Source organism: Pleurodeles waltl, chromosome 7, assembly GCF_031143425.1.
Source record: "Pleurodeles waltl isolate 20211129_DDA chromosome 7, aPleWal1.hap1.20221129, whole genome shotgun sequence".
NCBI classification, from domain to species: Eukaryota; Metazoa; Chordata; class Amphibia; order Caudata; family Salamandridae; genus Pleurodeles; species Pleurodeles waltl.
Genome location: NC_090446.1, coordinates 159,486,264 through 159,502,417, shown reverse-complemented (window position 1 = coordinate 159,502,417; position 16,154 = coordinate 159,486,264). Strand labels below are relative to the sequence as shown.

Sequence of the window (16,154 nt, the reverse complement as noted above, 5' to 3'; positions counted from 1 at the left end):
TTAAATTTATTTTGCAGCCCGTTTTCCATAAAGGAAAACGAGTTGCAAAATTAAAAAAAAATAAGGAAACCATTTGGTTTCGGTTTTTCAGAGTAGGCAGTGCCACTGCCTGCTCTGAAAACCCCTTTGTAGCAACATTCACAAAGGGGAAGGGGTCCCATAGGGACCCCTTCCATTTTGCGAATGAGTTACCCCCAGTGTGACACTGGTGGTAACTGCGAATTGCTTTGCGACCACATTCGCGGTCACAAAGCAATTTAGCATAGCGATGCGAGTCGCAAATAGGAAGGCTACACCCCTTCCTATTTGCGAGTCGCATTCACAATTTGCGAGTTGGTACCAGCTCGCAAATTGTGAATGTGCATCACAAAAGGCATTTTGCATGGCGCAAACTGCGATTTTCGCAGTTTGCACCATGCAAAATGCTTTCTACATCTGGCCCTAAATTGCATTTAACCCAAAATATTCTGTATTGGAATTAGAATAATAAATCAGCCTCTTGAACTATATTGGGAGAAGTGTCCCTTTCACCAAATATTTTACTTGTTGAGTACTAAATTATCCAAGGATGGTACAGTTCCCTTTTGGAGACCTTTCTTTGCAGATTCACTTCTTTACCTTAATAGTCTGATGGGGACTTATACTACTGAATGATTACTACTTAAGTAGGATTTTGTTAGGCTTTAGTCCAGATGGTCTCATACCAAAAATACATACAAATATCATCCTAGAATTGACTTCAACATTCTTAGTAGTTTCTTAGACTGTTTGCTCCATTTATTATTATCTTTGATTTTTCGCTTAATGTACATTACGCATAATACCACATTCTGATCCTGTCATCATTACACATTTCTTTGATCCATTGTTGTCAGAGACCCATTTAAGGCTTTTCTGTCCTTCAGTCAGTGCTACGTCTTAATGAAAGCACTTTTTTTTTTTTTTAAAATCTGTTTAGTCTTAATGAAAGCACTTCATGTCAATGAGACTCCACCTCACACATACAACAGTTTGAGATGTATCTATATTTAAACAAATGGTAACTCAACAGCATTTGGAAAGAGTGCAGTCTGAATTAATATTCTAAAATGAATCATTTTCTGAGCAGACCTATATCACAGGTTCTGGCCTTGTTCCATCCCTCTATAAACTGTTAGTTGAAGTTACCTGGGAAATCCGAAAGTAGGTGGTAATTCCTGCATCCTTCTTGCTTCACATTTCAGGCTCCAAATGAGTTCCTTTCAAAAGGCACTTTAGTGATGAGAGGTGTTCATGCACAGGAGAATGGTCAGGCTGCCTTTGGGTAATCCTTTAGGTTTATCACAACTTGCAGTACAGTATGTTAACTTTTGTTGGGGAAGAAGCCAACTGCACCACGTTTGAAGTTCAAAAGTGTGTTTTCTGTAGATTGAGAACCATGTCTATACATGACCTGCAACAATTGCCTGTTTTATCCTCCATCAGTCTTCTGAGGTTGATAATGGTTTACCTCCCAATCCAGTGTTGACATCTAAAGATTAGGATGGTTTGTGGTGCCATCTGAAAATTAGGATGGTTTGTGAACTGTTTCCTACAGTTAATGTAAAGCTGTTGGACTTCCTTGTAAAGTAGAGAGAAATGTTCTCTGATTGAAAGTCTAAACTGAAGGGATCTAGTTTTAGACTTTTTCTGATATTGTCTCTAATAATTCCACTGTTGCTGGATGGGTTGGTTTCTGTGAGTCACACATTGGTGCAAACATTTCATGTGGCAGTCTGGCATGATTGGCAATAACTTTGTTTAGCATCAACGGGACGTGGGGCAGGTCATATGTCCTACCCATAAAATTGGTAGACCTAAGCATTTGACATGCAAGGATCAACTCTGCAGATTAGTAGGTATCAGGCAACAAGTAGAAACACAGGTGTTGCATTCAATACCTTTTTTAGTCAAGCTAGCTTTCATAGAATCTGCTGACATCAGTCATGAAGGTCATCTGAATAGCTTTGGGTCTGCAGAACTGTTACAACTTCTAGCAGAGTAATGTGATTAGAGTTGAGAACACATTTGAGAAACGGTATCCTGGCCTCCCCTGACTGATTCCAGTGGGCATGTTTAGAGAACGCTCATCCATGAGAGACAAATTATCCAGTGAATGAAGTAAATAATAAGGTGAGAAGAGAGATTGTACTACTTAGAAATCCAGTACACAGCGAAATGTAAGAGAAATTGTAGCCCAGTTAGCGTGAATGATACCATGAGGTGCTGAATTAATTTTTTTGCCAGTATACTACTTCTACACACAAATTAAAATTCTACTAGATTGGCCCAATAACTTTTGGTTTGCTGCTGCTTGGTTCTCTCAAGTCTATTTCGTAAATGGTATTCTGCCTGGAATGATTTTGCAAATATTCAACTTTAGTAATTTGTTGTTGTGTTTCGGTCCTCAAGATTCACTTGATACACCAATTTAGGTATTTGATCTCATCCTCTTGCTCATCCATACAATACTCACTCTCTAAAATAGTTGTCCTGTTGTGAGATTTTCATATTGATGCCCTTGATTTGCACATTGTCTTCTGGGCTCATTTATATGACACTTAAATGCCTAATCAAATTGTTGATGTCACTTACCTCTAGTTTACTTGAATATTCAGTAACTTGTTGGGCACAGTTATCTGATTTCCCTACCGTCCTGTGTATTTTCTGGGGGACTTGTGTTAGCGGTTGTTGCATGGGAGGGTTAGGTCAGCACACCACTAGTACGCATGCAAGGAGAACATGCTTTGAACAGCATAAATTAAAGCAAACATGTTGACAGATTCTAAATATGTCTATTTTAGTTCTTGTGGGATGCTTAATGATGAAACAAAGTCCACGTGTCGGCAGCACAACGCATGGTTGCGGGAGAGGTTTATAGCATGTACCTGTCACTAGTATGTCATGTTAGCACTCAAACTTTCCAGAGTGATTACAAGCAAGCGTGCTTGTTTGGTTGCAGAAGTGTGTGGTTGTAGTATGACTTGTGTTATAAAAAGTTTGTGAGCTCTATACAGACACACACACTCTTATGCAGACACACACATTTTTTGTCTAGAAGATGCATTATCCTATTTTGCATTGTGGACCACTGGTTTTAGATGCTGTGTTAGGAAAGTGAGGTGATTTGCTAGTTTCCTTCTTTGTCCGAGGAAGGAGTTCCTCAGTTTCCTGGTCTGAACTGAAAAAACGAGTGCTTGATAAAGAGTCAGTTCTTTGTTATCGCCCCCAGCAGTACGAGTGTGTAGCAACAAATGACCATGTCAGTTGGAATAAGTTTTTATTACAGAAATGCTAGTTCTGTTCTAGACATTGCTCTGTACAGTTCTTTTAACCCCATTCAGGGAGGCACTGGCAGCCAATGCAAGGCCACAAGGGCAGGTGTAATATGGTTTCAAGTTACAAACACCAAACAATGGTCAGAATCCATTTGTACTCCAGTTTCCACATGATTAGTGATAACACAAAGATATACATATGATGATAAAGAATAGGTTCAGCCTGACTTTGCAGAAAGTAATTATATCACCAGGTGATTAGAAATTCACAGTTGATATTATTTGATCTTAATATTTAAAGTTTTAAGATGGTTCGACCCTTTTATAAGAGTTCTCGGGTAATTGTGTAGACAAAATGATGGGGAGATTATTATTCACAAGATTCTTCAAGAGAATAATTGTTTCAAGTATTTGTTAAGATGCAGGAAAAACAGTGTAATCTTCATTTTTTGTTATGCCTTAAAGAACTTGAAGTTAAGTGATGAGGAAGCTAAATTAGCCATACAGGCTCACCAACCTGAACAAAAACGAAAGGGCTAACCAAAATGGCAACGGGGCAGTTGCTATCATTGAGTCATTACTGTACTTTGATTACCAAGGGCTTATGGGTGGTTCACTATGGGCGACTACTGTCATGCAATATTACTGGTACAGTGGTGGCACATTCTTGACATAGTGGCTATTTATAATGGCATTCTGGTATGGTATTTTGTGGCTATTCTTTACAACATTCTGACCATCCCTGGCATAATAGTGACTCATCCTTGACATCCTGTTGGCTTTAATGACCACAATCTGGCTTTGCCTACTATCATAGCAGTCCATCCTTGACACACTATGGCTAACTGTGTCTTCCGTGGTATGACGGTAAGAAATCGGATTGAAGGGCAGTTTATGTACAGCAATATATATGTTTTAGTATCTTTTTGAAAATACTGTTGTTTTGGCCTAAAAATGTTTTTTTTTTAACGAGTGTGACCACCATCTTTTGGGGTGGAATGTAGCCCATTTATGTAATTAGAACTGCTGTATTTCTTGGTGAAATTATATACTGATGTTTTTGATATAGTCACAATAAATTCAAAACTGGAATTTGTAGAATAATTTGTGCTGAGTTTGGGAGGCTGACTCTTAATTTTGCTGGTACCAAAGCATACTTCATGAATTGTTTAGTGTTATTTCAGCATCTGTATTAATAGAGCTGCCATTGATATTATCACCGTTACTATCTGAGACTGCTATTCATAAACACTCTTGTAATAGAACTTTCCAAAGTAGAAGTATTTTGTTTTGTTTGTGTTAGCACTTGCTCTTGAATGTCTAAGATAATCAGAACATTACACATTGTTTTTATATACATTTTACAGGTATTTTTCAAAGAGATCTTCTTGAATATTCTGGAGACTTCAACCAGTTCGTTTGAGCACAAATGGATGGTTATTCAGACACTAACAAGAATTTGTGCAGGTATATTGTTATATTGATCACTTTACTTGATAGTGTTTCTATGATATGTCAAGCTTAATCTAAATTGTGTGAAGTCGGCTTTCACAATTAAGTTGGATAATAAAACAGGTGTTTAATACCACGTTGGAGTGGATTTTCGTTATTATATCTGACAGGAACAAGTAAATACTGGTTCACAATTATCTTTGTCTGCTGCACAAAGCCAGTGTAGGAAGCTGGCTATCTATGAAGTGTGCCAGTGTAGGGGCACACTGTTCAGATAGTACAGACAATCCTTTTTGGTAGGTAGAGGCTACAAATAATCATAAAAGCTCTCTTTTGGTTGGTGTGTTGGTGAGCAGTTTAGGCTTATCAGAGGGCAGTGTGAAGCATGTGTTGTACCTACAAAGCCAATACATGGAACCCATACTCAAGGAGAAACTTGAGACCAATTAAAAAGAAAAAAACATTTTTATATATTTTTTTGACACAAAGAAGTTCGTTATTGAATTAGTCTTTTTTAAGTTAGCAGTTTTGAAGAATACAGAAAATACACTTGCATTGACTCCAATGCAATAATGTGATCCTATGGGAAAAGACACATATGCTGCATATGCGTACTTCACAGCGATTTACAGGACCAATCTTCTGAAGTAAAAGTAAGTTGGGGCAAGGTCCAAGGCAGCACCAACAGGTGATCTCTGAGGGCAACGAGGCATCCGGGTGCAGAGATGCTTTTTAGAGTTCGGTGCCCCCCTTGATTTAAATGGGAAGATGGTCCTGTGACAAAGAGACTACTAACAGAGACTTAGGCGCCAGTTTGGGCGAACCCACAGTGGGGCTCAGTCCTTGAGATACTCAGGCACATAAGGACACTGCGGGTCCACTGGATCGTGGGCTTAGAGGCTCAGCTGCAGTGGTGATTTCTCTGGCGGGGTCACGCTTCATGAGGCACTCGTGCTTTGTGGCAGCCTGTGAAAACAGGCTGCAGGAGTACTGGGGGACCAGTACGGCCAAACCCAAAGGTGGACTCAGCTGTGGAGGGTCTTGGGACCGGGTGTGCACCGTTGGTCCACTTCTCTTCAGACTGATGGGCACGGGTGCCATGGTTCTTTCAGGTGTCGGGTCCAGATGTTCAAGAGGCTCTTGCGGTTCCTGCTTTTCTGCATACACATTTTGCAGACCGGGACTGGAGGGCCAGTAGGTCTAAACACAAGATGCGGCTCAGCTCTTGAATGACTCTGTGCCTCAGGAGCACCATCTGTTTACAGCAATTCGGGCTAGGGAGCTCGTGTGTAGTGAGGCTCTTTCCAGTCAGGTCGTGCTGGCAGATGCTCTCGTTTCGGTCCTTTTGGTGGGTGCAAGCATGCATGGAAGCAGCTCCTGTGCTCCAAAGGAGATGTTACTGGCCAGTTGAAGACCTGGATTACTCCTCCTCAACTTTTAGAAGTGACACCACTTTCTGGGCAAAACAGAACCGTGCAGTTGTTGGGGACAGCAGGTAGGCAGAAAGGGTTGGCGTCAAGTCAGTTGCTGATCCTCAGATCTCCCATCGTGGGATCTTCTTTGTCCTTCTTTAGTCTCCAGGTGGACAGATCTGATCTTGATCTCCTGGTTTCAGGGGGCCACCTAAATAATCATTTTAGGGGTGTTAAGGTGCGTGAAAGGTAGTAGCCAACGGGCTACTTACCCCTGGGGTCATTTCACCCCCTAGATAACCTCTTCTTGTGAAGAGTGTGCATCGCCCTGTCCCAGAGGCCCTACTTAACCACAACCAAAATGGTGAAATCCTATTTTTCGTGTTCACTTCAAGTAGCCCACCTTAGGGGTGTGACTAGCCTGGGGGTGTAACACACCTCCTAGTATAGTTAATTTCCTGCTGGTCCTGGTGCCAATTGGGCCTCAGGGCACGGGGTGGTATCCTCCAGTGCTGGGGGCAGCCAGGCTCTCATTTTAAAAGCAGTGAGCCCTTTGAAGTTTCCTGCCCTGACATGCTAATTTACCAGCCTTCCTGCTGGAGGAGATGTAAACACCTCCTACCAGAGCAGGATCTGTTCCTGACCTCTGAGAGCAGGGTGCTCACCTCTTGAGGGGATCAGAAACCAGTCTATGGTGGAAAGCTCAACAGTACCAGTCAGCCAGAACACTAGAGGACTAGTAGGGTTCATTGGCTACCTCAAAAGTACCCTCTGGGTGCATGCATTAATAAATCCATCAACGGAATCAGTAAGGGTGAGTTTATTAATATGAGGTCAGGGGTGTGGAATTTATTAAAATATCTACTTGTCCACGGGACAGGTTGCTTCTCAAATCTACTTGTCCTGTAAAAAGATCTACTTGTCCCTTTGGTGCCATGTAGTGTGGCGCCAAATTATAGCAGCAATCTTATTATGTAAGAGCTCTGATAATAGCCTCTCTGATTATGCCAGGGCTACTACCATAGTAGGGCTTGAATACTAGCAGTTTCAATCCCTACTGTAGCAATTTCCTTATTTTTCCACCTTTCTGCAGATCTGCATACTGGGGCTGGAGGAAGCAGTAAGCAATAGTTCCAGGGCTGGAATGCCTTTGAGTCTGCAAACCTACTAACCTGCATGTTTTAAAGATTTTCACCAGCTTCTCTCTAATATTTTCCCATAATAAGAAAGGTTGGACATTTACTCCTGACAATGGCAGAATTAGGGCTTCTTCCAGGGTTGGGAAGAAAGTGGCTGGAGGGAAAATGAACTTGCAAATGCTCAATAGATTTTCACATGAGCAAATCTACACATGCGTATTTATCCATGCTAAAATACAGTTCACAACTATTTTATAGGGGTACGACACTATACCATGGGTGCACTTTTGTGACTTTCTTTAAGAATTTGGGGCCACATGTAGGTAGGTTCAGATTTGTGACCCGCAAATTGCGAGTCGCAAATCCGAATGTAGGATGGTTTCCCTGACACCATCTGTGATTCGCAAGGGCTTCGCAAATGTTCACCTCATGAATAATCATGAGGTGGGTCGCAATTTGCGACCCCCTTGCGAATGGCGGCCTCACAGGGATGGTGGCCTGCTGGAGACAGCAGACCACCATGTCTGTGACTGCTTTTCAATAAAGCAGTTTTTTTTTTTTTTTTTTTTTGTAATGCTGCCCGTTTTCCTTAAAGGAAAACGAGATGCATTACAAAAACGAAAAATGAAACGTTTTCGTTTCATTTTTTCAGAGCAGGCAGTGTTCCGCAGGACCACTGCCTGCTCTGAAAAAATGTTTACAGTGACATTCACAATGGGGAAGGGGTCCCAGAGGGACCCCTTCCCTTTTGTGAAAGTGTTAGCACCCATTTGAAATGGGTGCAAACTGAGATTGGTTTGCGCCCGCATTCGCAAAACAATCCTACATTGCACTGCGAGTCGCAATTAGGAAGGGAACACCCCTTCCTAATTGCGAGTCACAAACCCGTTTTGCGATTCGGTAACCAGGTTACCGAATCGCAAAACTGGGTTTGTGCATCGCAATGTGCTTTTTGCACGTTGCTGTTTGCGACATGCAAAAAGCTACCTACATGTGGGTCTTGGTCCCTAATTAGGTCTGGTGTTAACAAAGACATTTTGTTTTTATTAAACTTCTATTTCTCTCTCTTTCGGCTGGCTTTACTGTGAGTGATCGCATTCTTCTCTTCCACAAGGAGCATATTGGCACACAAAGTAGTTTTGTTCAGTGTCAGGAACTACAGTGGCAATCAGTGACGTAATGAAACTGGAGGGTGCCCCTTTGCAAAGAACATAGAGGAGCCCCCTCTCCAGACTCTCTCAGGGCAGGTGCTGTGCTGAAGGGGCCCCCTGGAGGGCGGCTGCGGGGCCTTTGTTATGCCACTGGTGGCAACATGTGCTTTTAGAGTTCAAAAAAGTTTTGGGGTTTTTTTGCCAGTGTTTGTTACAATGTTGAGGACCTGGTAGCTCCCACAACAATAAAGTGTTACAAAAGCCATGTCAAAACAAGACACGCATTGATGAAACTAAAAGACTTATACAAATATGTCAGATCAGTTGGCTTTGTCAGTGTTTGTTTATTTTAATGCTTCCCATAATCGTGTTGAAAATGGTTACACTGATTTTCCATTAGAAATATTTTTGGGAAATACTAGCATGCATCAAAACATTTTACTAAATGACACTTTATTTGCATATAATCAGAGAGCATTCTGGGAGCATTATACTTAGCCTCATAGCCTAAACTTTTCAAACATGTGTATACACGTTTTTTTTTTTTTGTACTGGAACCAACGTCAGTAGTGAAGTGTGACATTAAAACATTTATTTACAGCACTCACCCTAATAATGAAGGTTTTCAAATAATGAACCATAAATACAAGTTCGAACAGCATTATCTCTTGGAAACACATTACCTCAACTGCAGAGAGTTCCACTCTCTGTAAACAGGCAGCCAAAGGGTTTGTGCTGCTGAGGGTTGGGTCTGCTTGTCCCAAGGACAAAGTAAACATAAAATCTTGTTGCCCTTGACCCCAAACAAGATGTCCCGGGCGTCGGGCGATAGGAATTCCACATCCCTGGAGGTATTTGATACTAAACACCATATCATTCAACAAAGCCATTATGTAGCTGGGTAACTCGTTTTGACCAGTGCCCAGTACATACTTTTAGATGGCTTCTTCACTTGTGATATCTAGAAGTGGAACTAGACATTACAGTGGCATATCTGCTCAGGTAGATGTGCCCTCACATAAATATAGTGCACCCTGCCTTAGAGCTCAAAGGTCTGCTGTAGGGAGTGACTTAATTATATTAAATGCAGTGACTTTGGCGTCCCACACAAGAGTGTGCCATGCCACATTTTCATTTCATGGTGGGTACCTTGTCATGCAGCCTGCAATGGCAGTGTTTGTAGAATCTGTGTGGGGTTCCCTTAGGGTGGCATAAGATATGCTGCAGGCCTTAGGGACCCTCTTTAGTACCCATGCCCTAGGTACCAGGACACAATTTACTAGGGACTTACATGGATGCTAAAGTCCTTTGCCATTTGTGTTACAATTAAACATCATGTTGTTTTAAGGAGAATGCATGGGGACTGAGTTCTGTTTGGCAGGCCTCAGCGCACTTTCAGGGTAGAAAACCAACAGCTAAAAATGGGACATAAAGTGGGAGGATAACTGCAGCAAGAACCCAGTTTCCTACAGCCAGCAATTAGCCCAGTGGGTTGTGCGGTCATCTGGTGGTGTGAGCTGCTGGTTATTTGTTTGAATCTTGGCAATGCTAACTTACTCCGCTTTTTGCCCTTTTTGGGTCATGAAATTGTAGGACCATTTAAATTGATTAATACTAACATCTATTATGTTTACACCTTCATGTCGATAAAAATGGTCTTGTTAATTACAACATTAAAAAACTACTTTCTGCAAATGTGAAGCAGAAGTTTTTCCTGCCCTAAAATCACCATATTTATTGGAGGCCAAATGCAGCTGCAAAATATCACAGGAGAGGTACATCTCTGTTGAATCATATGCCAGGTGTTTTGTTTTTGTTACGCTGTTAATATAATTTTAATATTGTATGCTGCTACTTGCTCCTCCCAAATGATATGGCCTTTTACTCATCTGTGCTATTCTCAAGCACTATTGGATCCTCTCACTCACTAGCTTTAGGGCACTCCTGATTTCCCTTCTCACCACTAGACCCTCCACCCCTGCTCATCCAGTTGAGCCATTCTAACAAAAAAGCCTAAGTCAAAATCATTCCCATTCTCGAAGGGATTAGCTTATGTCTCTTCCTCCAGCTCCTTGCAGCCCCTTACCGAGTCCTACAGCCCACCCTTTCTAACAGCACACCCCTTTACACACAGCTCCTTTCTTCAGCGCAGGTTCATAATTGATAGTCATAAACATAATAATATTCTCCTACATTAGCAGGGATCCAAGAACAGTTGCTGGTCTCTATATAGTGACTCACTACACCATAGGAAATGACAGTGTTGAAGGATCAGATTCCCCTAGATGCTGCCCTTATGTTTTTTTAATAAAGTATTTTTAATGTAGTTCCTATGATGTAGTCGCTGATACAGTGAGCAACAATGTGTTGCATTAGATGTAGTAGCAGTCCACCTTTTGAAACAGTTTTATAATAAAGCAACTTCAGTCGGAATGGTGAAAATTTGAAGTTATTTTTAAATGCGCACTGAACAACTGCAGAGTGTGGAGCTACGTTTACCACCCTGAATGCTTAAGGTTTTCCCTTCCTTTTTAAAAAATCATTTTTTCACTTTTCCAGACGTCTTTGGTTTCACTCAAAGATTTTGACATCTAAACGTTCATTTCATTTTCGATAACCTTGTCAGGTTTTCCAAGGCTTTTTTTCCCATTCCGATGCTGTTTTAAAAGTACCCCGTCTGTGGTAGTGGAAAAAGCTTCCATTGAGCTAATTATTTGTGGTGGTGGTGTTTCCCCATCATCACACACAGTCAGGTAGTTAGAATTTTTTCAGAGTATGTCTAAGATGATACTGAAGGACTGGAAGGGAATTAATCTCCTATAAAAGCTATAAGGTCTGAGGAGAAAAGATTGGCAGAATTGAGCAGAAAGGGAAGGGCCTTTTTCCACTTCGTCCAGCTCTCAATTCAAGGGAATGATTGCCATAATATCGATTACATCATGACACGCAAATATCATGTCCAATATCAATGCTACAAATATTGTTTTCCTATACTAATAATTGTAAGTACAAACATCAAATGTATGGTTTCACACTAATATAATTAAAAATAATATAAAAATATAGTTTTTCAATCAACATTTGTAGTTTAAAATAGTAAATCATAAGTACTTTAATACATAACATAAATGTAATGTATATTACATAAATGTAAGTAACATTTAATACTAAATATATACCACATACCCCCATAAATACATGGGTATGTTTATATGTACATACACATAACATACTATTATTAAACTATATTTTGCATTATATTGTTGTTTTACGTTTTACAAAATATCTTTCCTATTATAGCACATTTTTTATATTTTTACCAATTTATTACTATGACAAAGCATTAAAAAAAAAATATCAAATACAAAACATTTAATAACTTCCCAAACAGTAGGGAAAGTGTTAAAATTCAGAGGGCTATAATTTACTATTCCCACTCTAATATGTTCAACAGCAAGGAAAGAGTTGGACTTTGGAGGTGTAAAATTTACTAATCCCACTCCAGTGTGTACAACAGTAAGGAAAACATTGGAATTCAGAAGGGTTAAATTAAATATTCCCACTCCAGTCTGTACAACAGTAGGCTACACATTGGCATTGGATGGGGTAATATTTACTAATCCCACTCCAGTGTGTACAACAGTATGGAAAGCGTTGGAATTTGGAGGGGTAAAGTTTACTATTCCCACTCCAGTCTGTGCAACAGTAGGGAAAGCCTTGCTCTTTTGAAGGGTAATATTTACAATTCCCACTCAAGACTGCAAAAGTAGAGAAAGTGTTGGAATTTTGAGTGGTAAAATGTACTATTCCCACTCCAGCCTGTGCAGGAGTAGGGAAAGTGTTGGCATTCAAAGGGGTAAAAGTTACTATTCCCACTGCAATCTGTGCACCAGTAGGGAAAGCGTTAGACTCTGGAGGGGGCAGATTTACTATTCCCACTCTAGACCATGCAACACTAGGGAAAGTGTTGGAATTCCAAGAGAAAAAATAACTATTCTCACTCCCCTCTTTGCAAACAGTAGGGAAAGTTTTGGAATTCAAAGGGGTAAAATTTACTGTTTCCACTCCATTCTGTGCAACAGTAAGGAAAGGGGTAAACTTCAGAGAGGTAAAATTTACATTTCCCACTCCAATATGTGTAAAAGTAGGGAAAGTATTGAAATTTGGAGAGGAAAAATGTTCTACTCCCACTCCAATCTCTGCAACAGTAGGGAAAAATGTTGGTATTTGGATGGGTAAAAATTACTATTCGCACTCCAATCTGAACAGCAGAAGGGAAAGCATCGGACTTGGAAAGGGTTACATTTTCTATTCCTACGCCAGTCTGTGGGAAAGTACTTCAGTTCAAAAACAACATATTTTAATAAACCCTTTAGTTGACCAGAAAGATAAAGCATTTATTAGGAAAATTGTATAAATAAAATTTAAAAGCAATTAAAAAATGTACAATTATTAAAAACTGGTAGCGATTAAATATGAATTAAATAATATTTCATTTTTTTTTATTTAAGTTCCCACACTATACTCCGACAAATCTAGCAGCCCACACTTGAAATATAACTAAACTAAATAAGTATAACACAATTTACATATTTAATATTCAATTAACTAATTATTAATAAATGAATAATGGTATTTCCCAGCCTGTGCCCATACAGACACAACAGCCCTCACTTAATATATAATGAAAAACTATTATAATTTCATAATTTGCATAATTTACAAGATTCGTTTATTATCATTTCATTTCCCACCCTATACCCCTACAAACCTAACAACCTGCTCCTAATATGTAATTTAAAACATATCATTATTTTACAAGTTACATAATTAACAATCTATAAAAATATTAGTAGTAAATTAATAATTAAATCATAACCAATTATTACTTTAACTTTCCACCCTATCCCCTATAAACCCAACAACCTTCTCCTAATAAATAATTAAAAATATATAATTATATAAGTTACATAATTAACAAACATATTAATAATTAAATATTCAATTACTTAATTAACTTTCCACCCTACAAACCCAACAACCCACACCCTAATTATAACTTAAAAATATAATTACACAATTTACATCAATAATTAATTAAACAACTGTTAATACATTAACATTTAGTTATTAGTTATTTAACTACACGCCCTATACTCTTGCAAGCCCTGTGACCCACACCTAATATATAACTAATAAATATAACAGCACATATTACCTAATTAATAATATATAAATAATGAATTGTTAATTATATTTAATTAACTTCCCTCCCTGTACCCCTACAAACCTCACAACCTATCAGTGGCGGCCCGTCCTTTAGGGCGGAGGGGCCACTCCCCCCCCACCCCATGAAGAGTGTCTGTCAGGCAGAACAAAAGTCAGCCTGACAGACACTCTTCATGTTCAGGTCAGGCAGCCAGGAGCAGACATGCGCGATTTGCGCAGACTCCTGGCTGCCTGAGCTGAACTTTGCTGGGCTGAGGAGATCACGACCCCTATGGGCGTGACCTCCTCGGCCCAGCAAAGGTGCCTCGAGGCCCTCCCCTGGATGACGAGAAAAGCGCCACCCATTGACACTCTCCCTGGGCGCTTCAGGTTTAAGCCCTGAAGTGCACAGGGCGAGTGTCAATCAGTGACACTTCGTCACAGAGTGGGGTGGGGTCAGCAGTCTCACTGACCCCATCCCACTCTGTGACAAAGCTGGGACTGCTGCCTTCCCTCATTGGCTGACCTCAGGTCAGCCAGTGAGGGCAGGCAGCAGTCCCAACCCTCCTGGGACCTGGAGGCTAAAGGGGGGTGTGTGTGTGTGTGTGTGTGTGTGTGTGGTTGTTAATGGATGTGAGTGCGTGCGTGTGTGAAAGAATGAATGTGTGTGATCTTGTCAAATTAATGTTTGGTGCGTGCGTGTATGTTTGAATGGAATGAGTGTTGTTAATGGATGAGTGTGCGTGCGTGCGTGTCTGTGTGTGAAAGAATGAGCCTGTGTGTTTGTGTGTGTGCGTGCCCTGCCCGCCCCCCTCCCAAAGCTGCCGGCTGCCACTGTTGGTGACTATTGCCTGCAATTGAGAATTACAGCTGGGCAATAGGAAGCAGACAGATGGCAGCTGTATTGAACAGTCTCTGGCGTTGTGCAGAAATCAAAAGGGAAGCACTCCATCGTCGAATATACCGGACTATATCTTGCATGTTAGGCTTTTTAAGTTTGCAGTAGTGGTGCACTTTTGATAAAATGGTATGGATCGAAACTGATAGAATTCTGGTACGGGACGCATTGTATTTCACACCCGTATTCAAACAGTGCATCGTGTTTCTTCACCTGTGGGTGCAAAAATGACGCATTGATATATTTGAGTGCAGATCAAAACTAATTAAGTAACTATCTTGGAATTGAGAATTTTCCTAATAAATATGAGCCTTCATAAAATGAGTAATTTGAAAATAACTCATTTACTTAATGCCATTTCTACTCCATTTTCTGCGAGAAGGGACAGAACTTATGGCATTCACACCCACTCCCAAATAGATAAGTGGAAACATATAGGCAGTGGGAAATTGTTGTGACCGTGGATTGATAGAGATAACTAATCTTGTGATTGGATGGTGAAATATTTCACTGTTTATCCTTTGCAGTGGCCTCAGACATAGATGGAAGCTCCACCTGCCCAAGCCGTGAAATGAGTCTCTGTCATATGGCTTGTGAGAGGAGCCTACAATAACTGAAATTACAGAACATCATCAGAGAGACCACATTATCACATACTGCCTCATTAACACCGGTCTTCTGTCCGAAATTATGATAGTGGTCAAGGCTAGAGCTGTAACACTTGTGATCATAAGTGTGAAAGCAATTTTTTTGTGTGTCCTTATTTACATTTTATTATGGTGTACCAATAAACCATATTGGAATGACAAAAGTAATTGGCACAAGCCTGCACAGTAAAGCAGATGAGTTGTTAATAAAAGCTGTCGTCTCATGCAACTGAATCATTACACATAGTTGCAGTCTCTGCCCAGGATCACACAGTTCGATCATTCGTGGCACAACAGTCATCCCCAACTTTTACGCCCCACCACTTTCACATTTCACCAGCCGCCACTGCAACCTATGACACTATAAATTACTATTAAAAATTAAATGTAAAATATATAGCATTTAAAATTACAAGTATATTTAAAAATATTGTCAACAATTATACAAACAATATTTAACATATACAATATACAATTAATGTATGAGCTAAAACACAAAGATAATTAGAAATTGATATTGTTTACTACTATACTATGGAAAACGATAATAAGAACACAGATATTTTTAAAACAAAATGACTTACCTTCTTGTCAACTATATTTCTGCAGCACAATATTTTTGTATCACAATATTCTTTTCTAACAGTTCTGTATCTTGATATTTAAAATATAGATATGTAAAATTCTATATTTTGTCCAAAGACCGATCTAGGGACTCCAATTGACTGATAAAAAAGTGCACACTCATCCTATATCTGAAAAACATTAAAAGGGACTTTTAAATGGAGAAATTCATAACATTTGCCCTCAACTCAAATTGATGGCTTGGGTGTGTGCAGTAGGTCTGCAACATTCATATTTTGAATCCTATTTCCAAAGAAGCACATTAGATTCCTGCAGTTTGTTGTACGAAAGTATCATTTTCAGTACAGTATCACCAGTTAGACCTGA

General features: G+C 39.9%; 1 protein-coding gene across 1 annotated transcript in view; it reads left to right on the top strand.

The window, feature by feature from the left end:
* Positions 1-16,154, top strand: part of ARFGEF2 (ARF guanine nucleotide exchange factor 2) — a 557,551-nt gene that overhangs the window by 145,652 nt on the left and 395,745 nt on the right. The window contains exon 11 of the mRNA XM_069243445.1: positions 4,664-4,763. Coding sequence (XP_069099546.1) covers positions 4,664-4,763 — 100 coding nt within the window. The remainder of the gene's footprint in view (positions 1-4,663; positions 4,764-16,154) is intronic.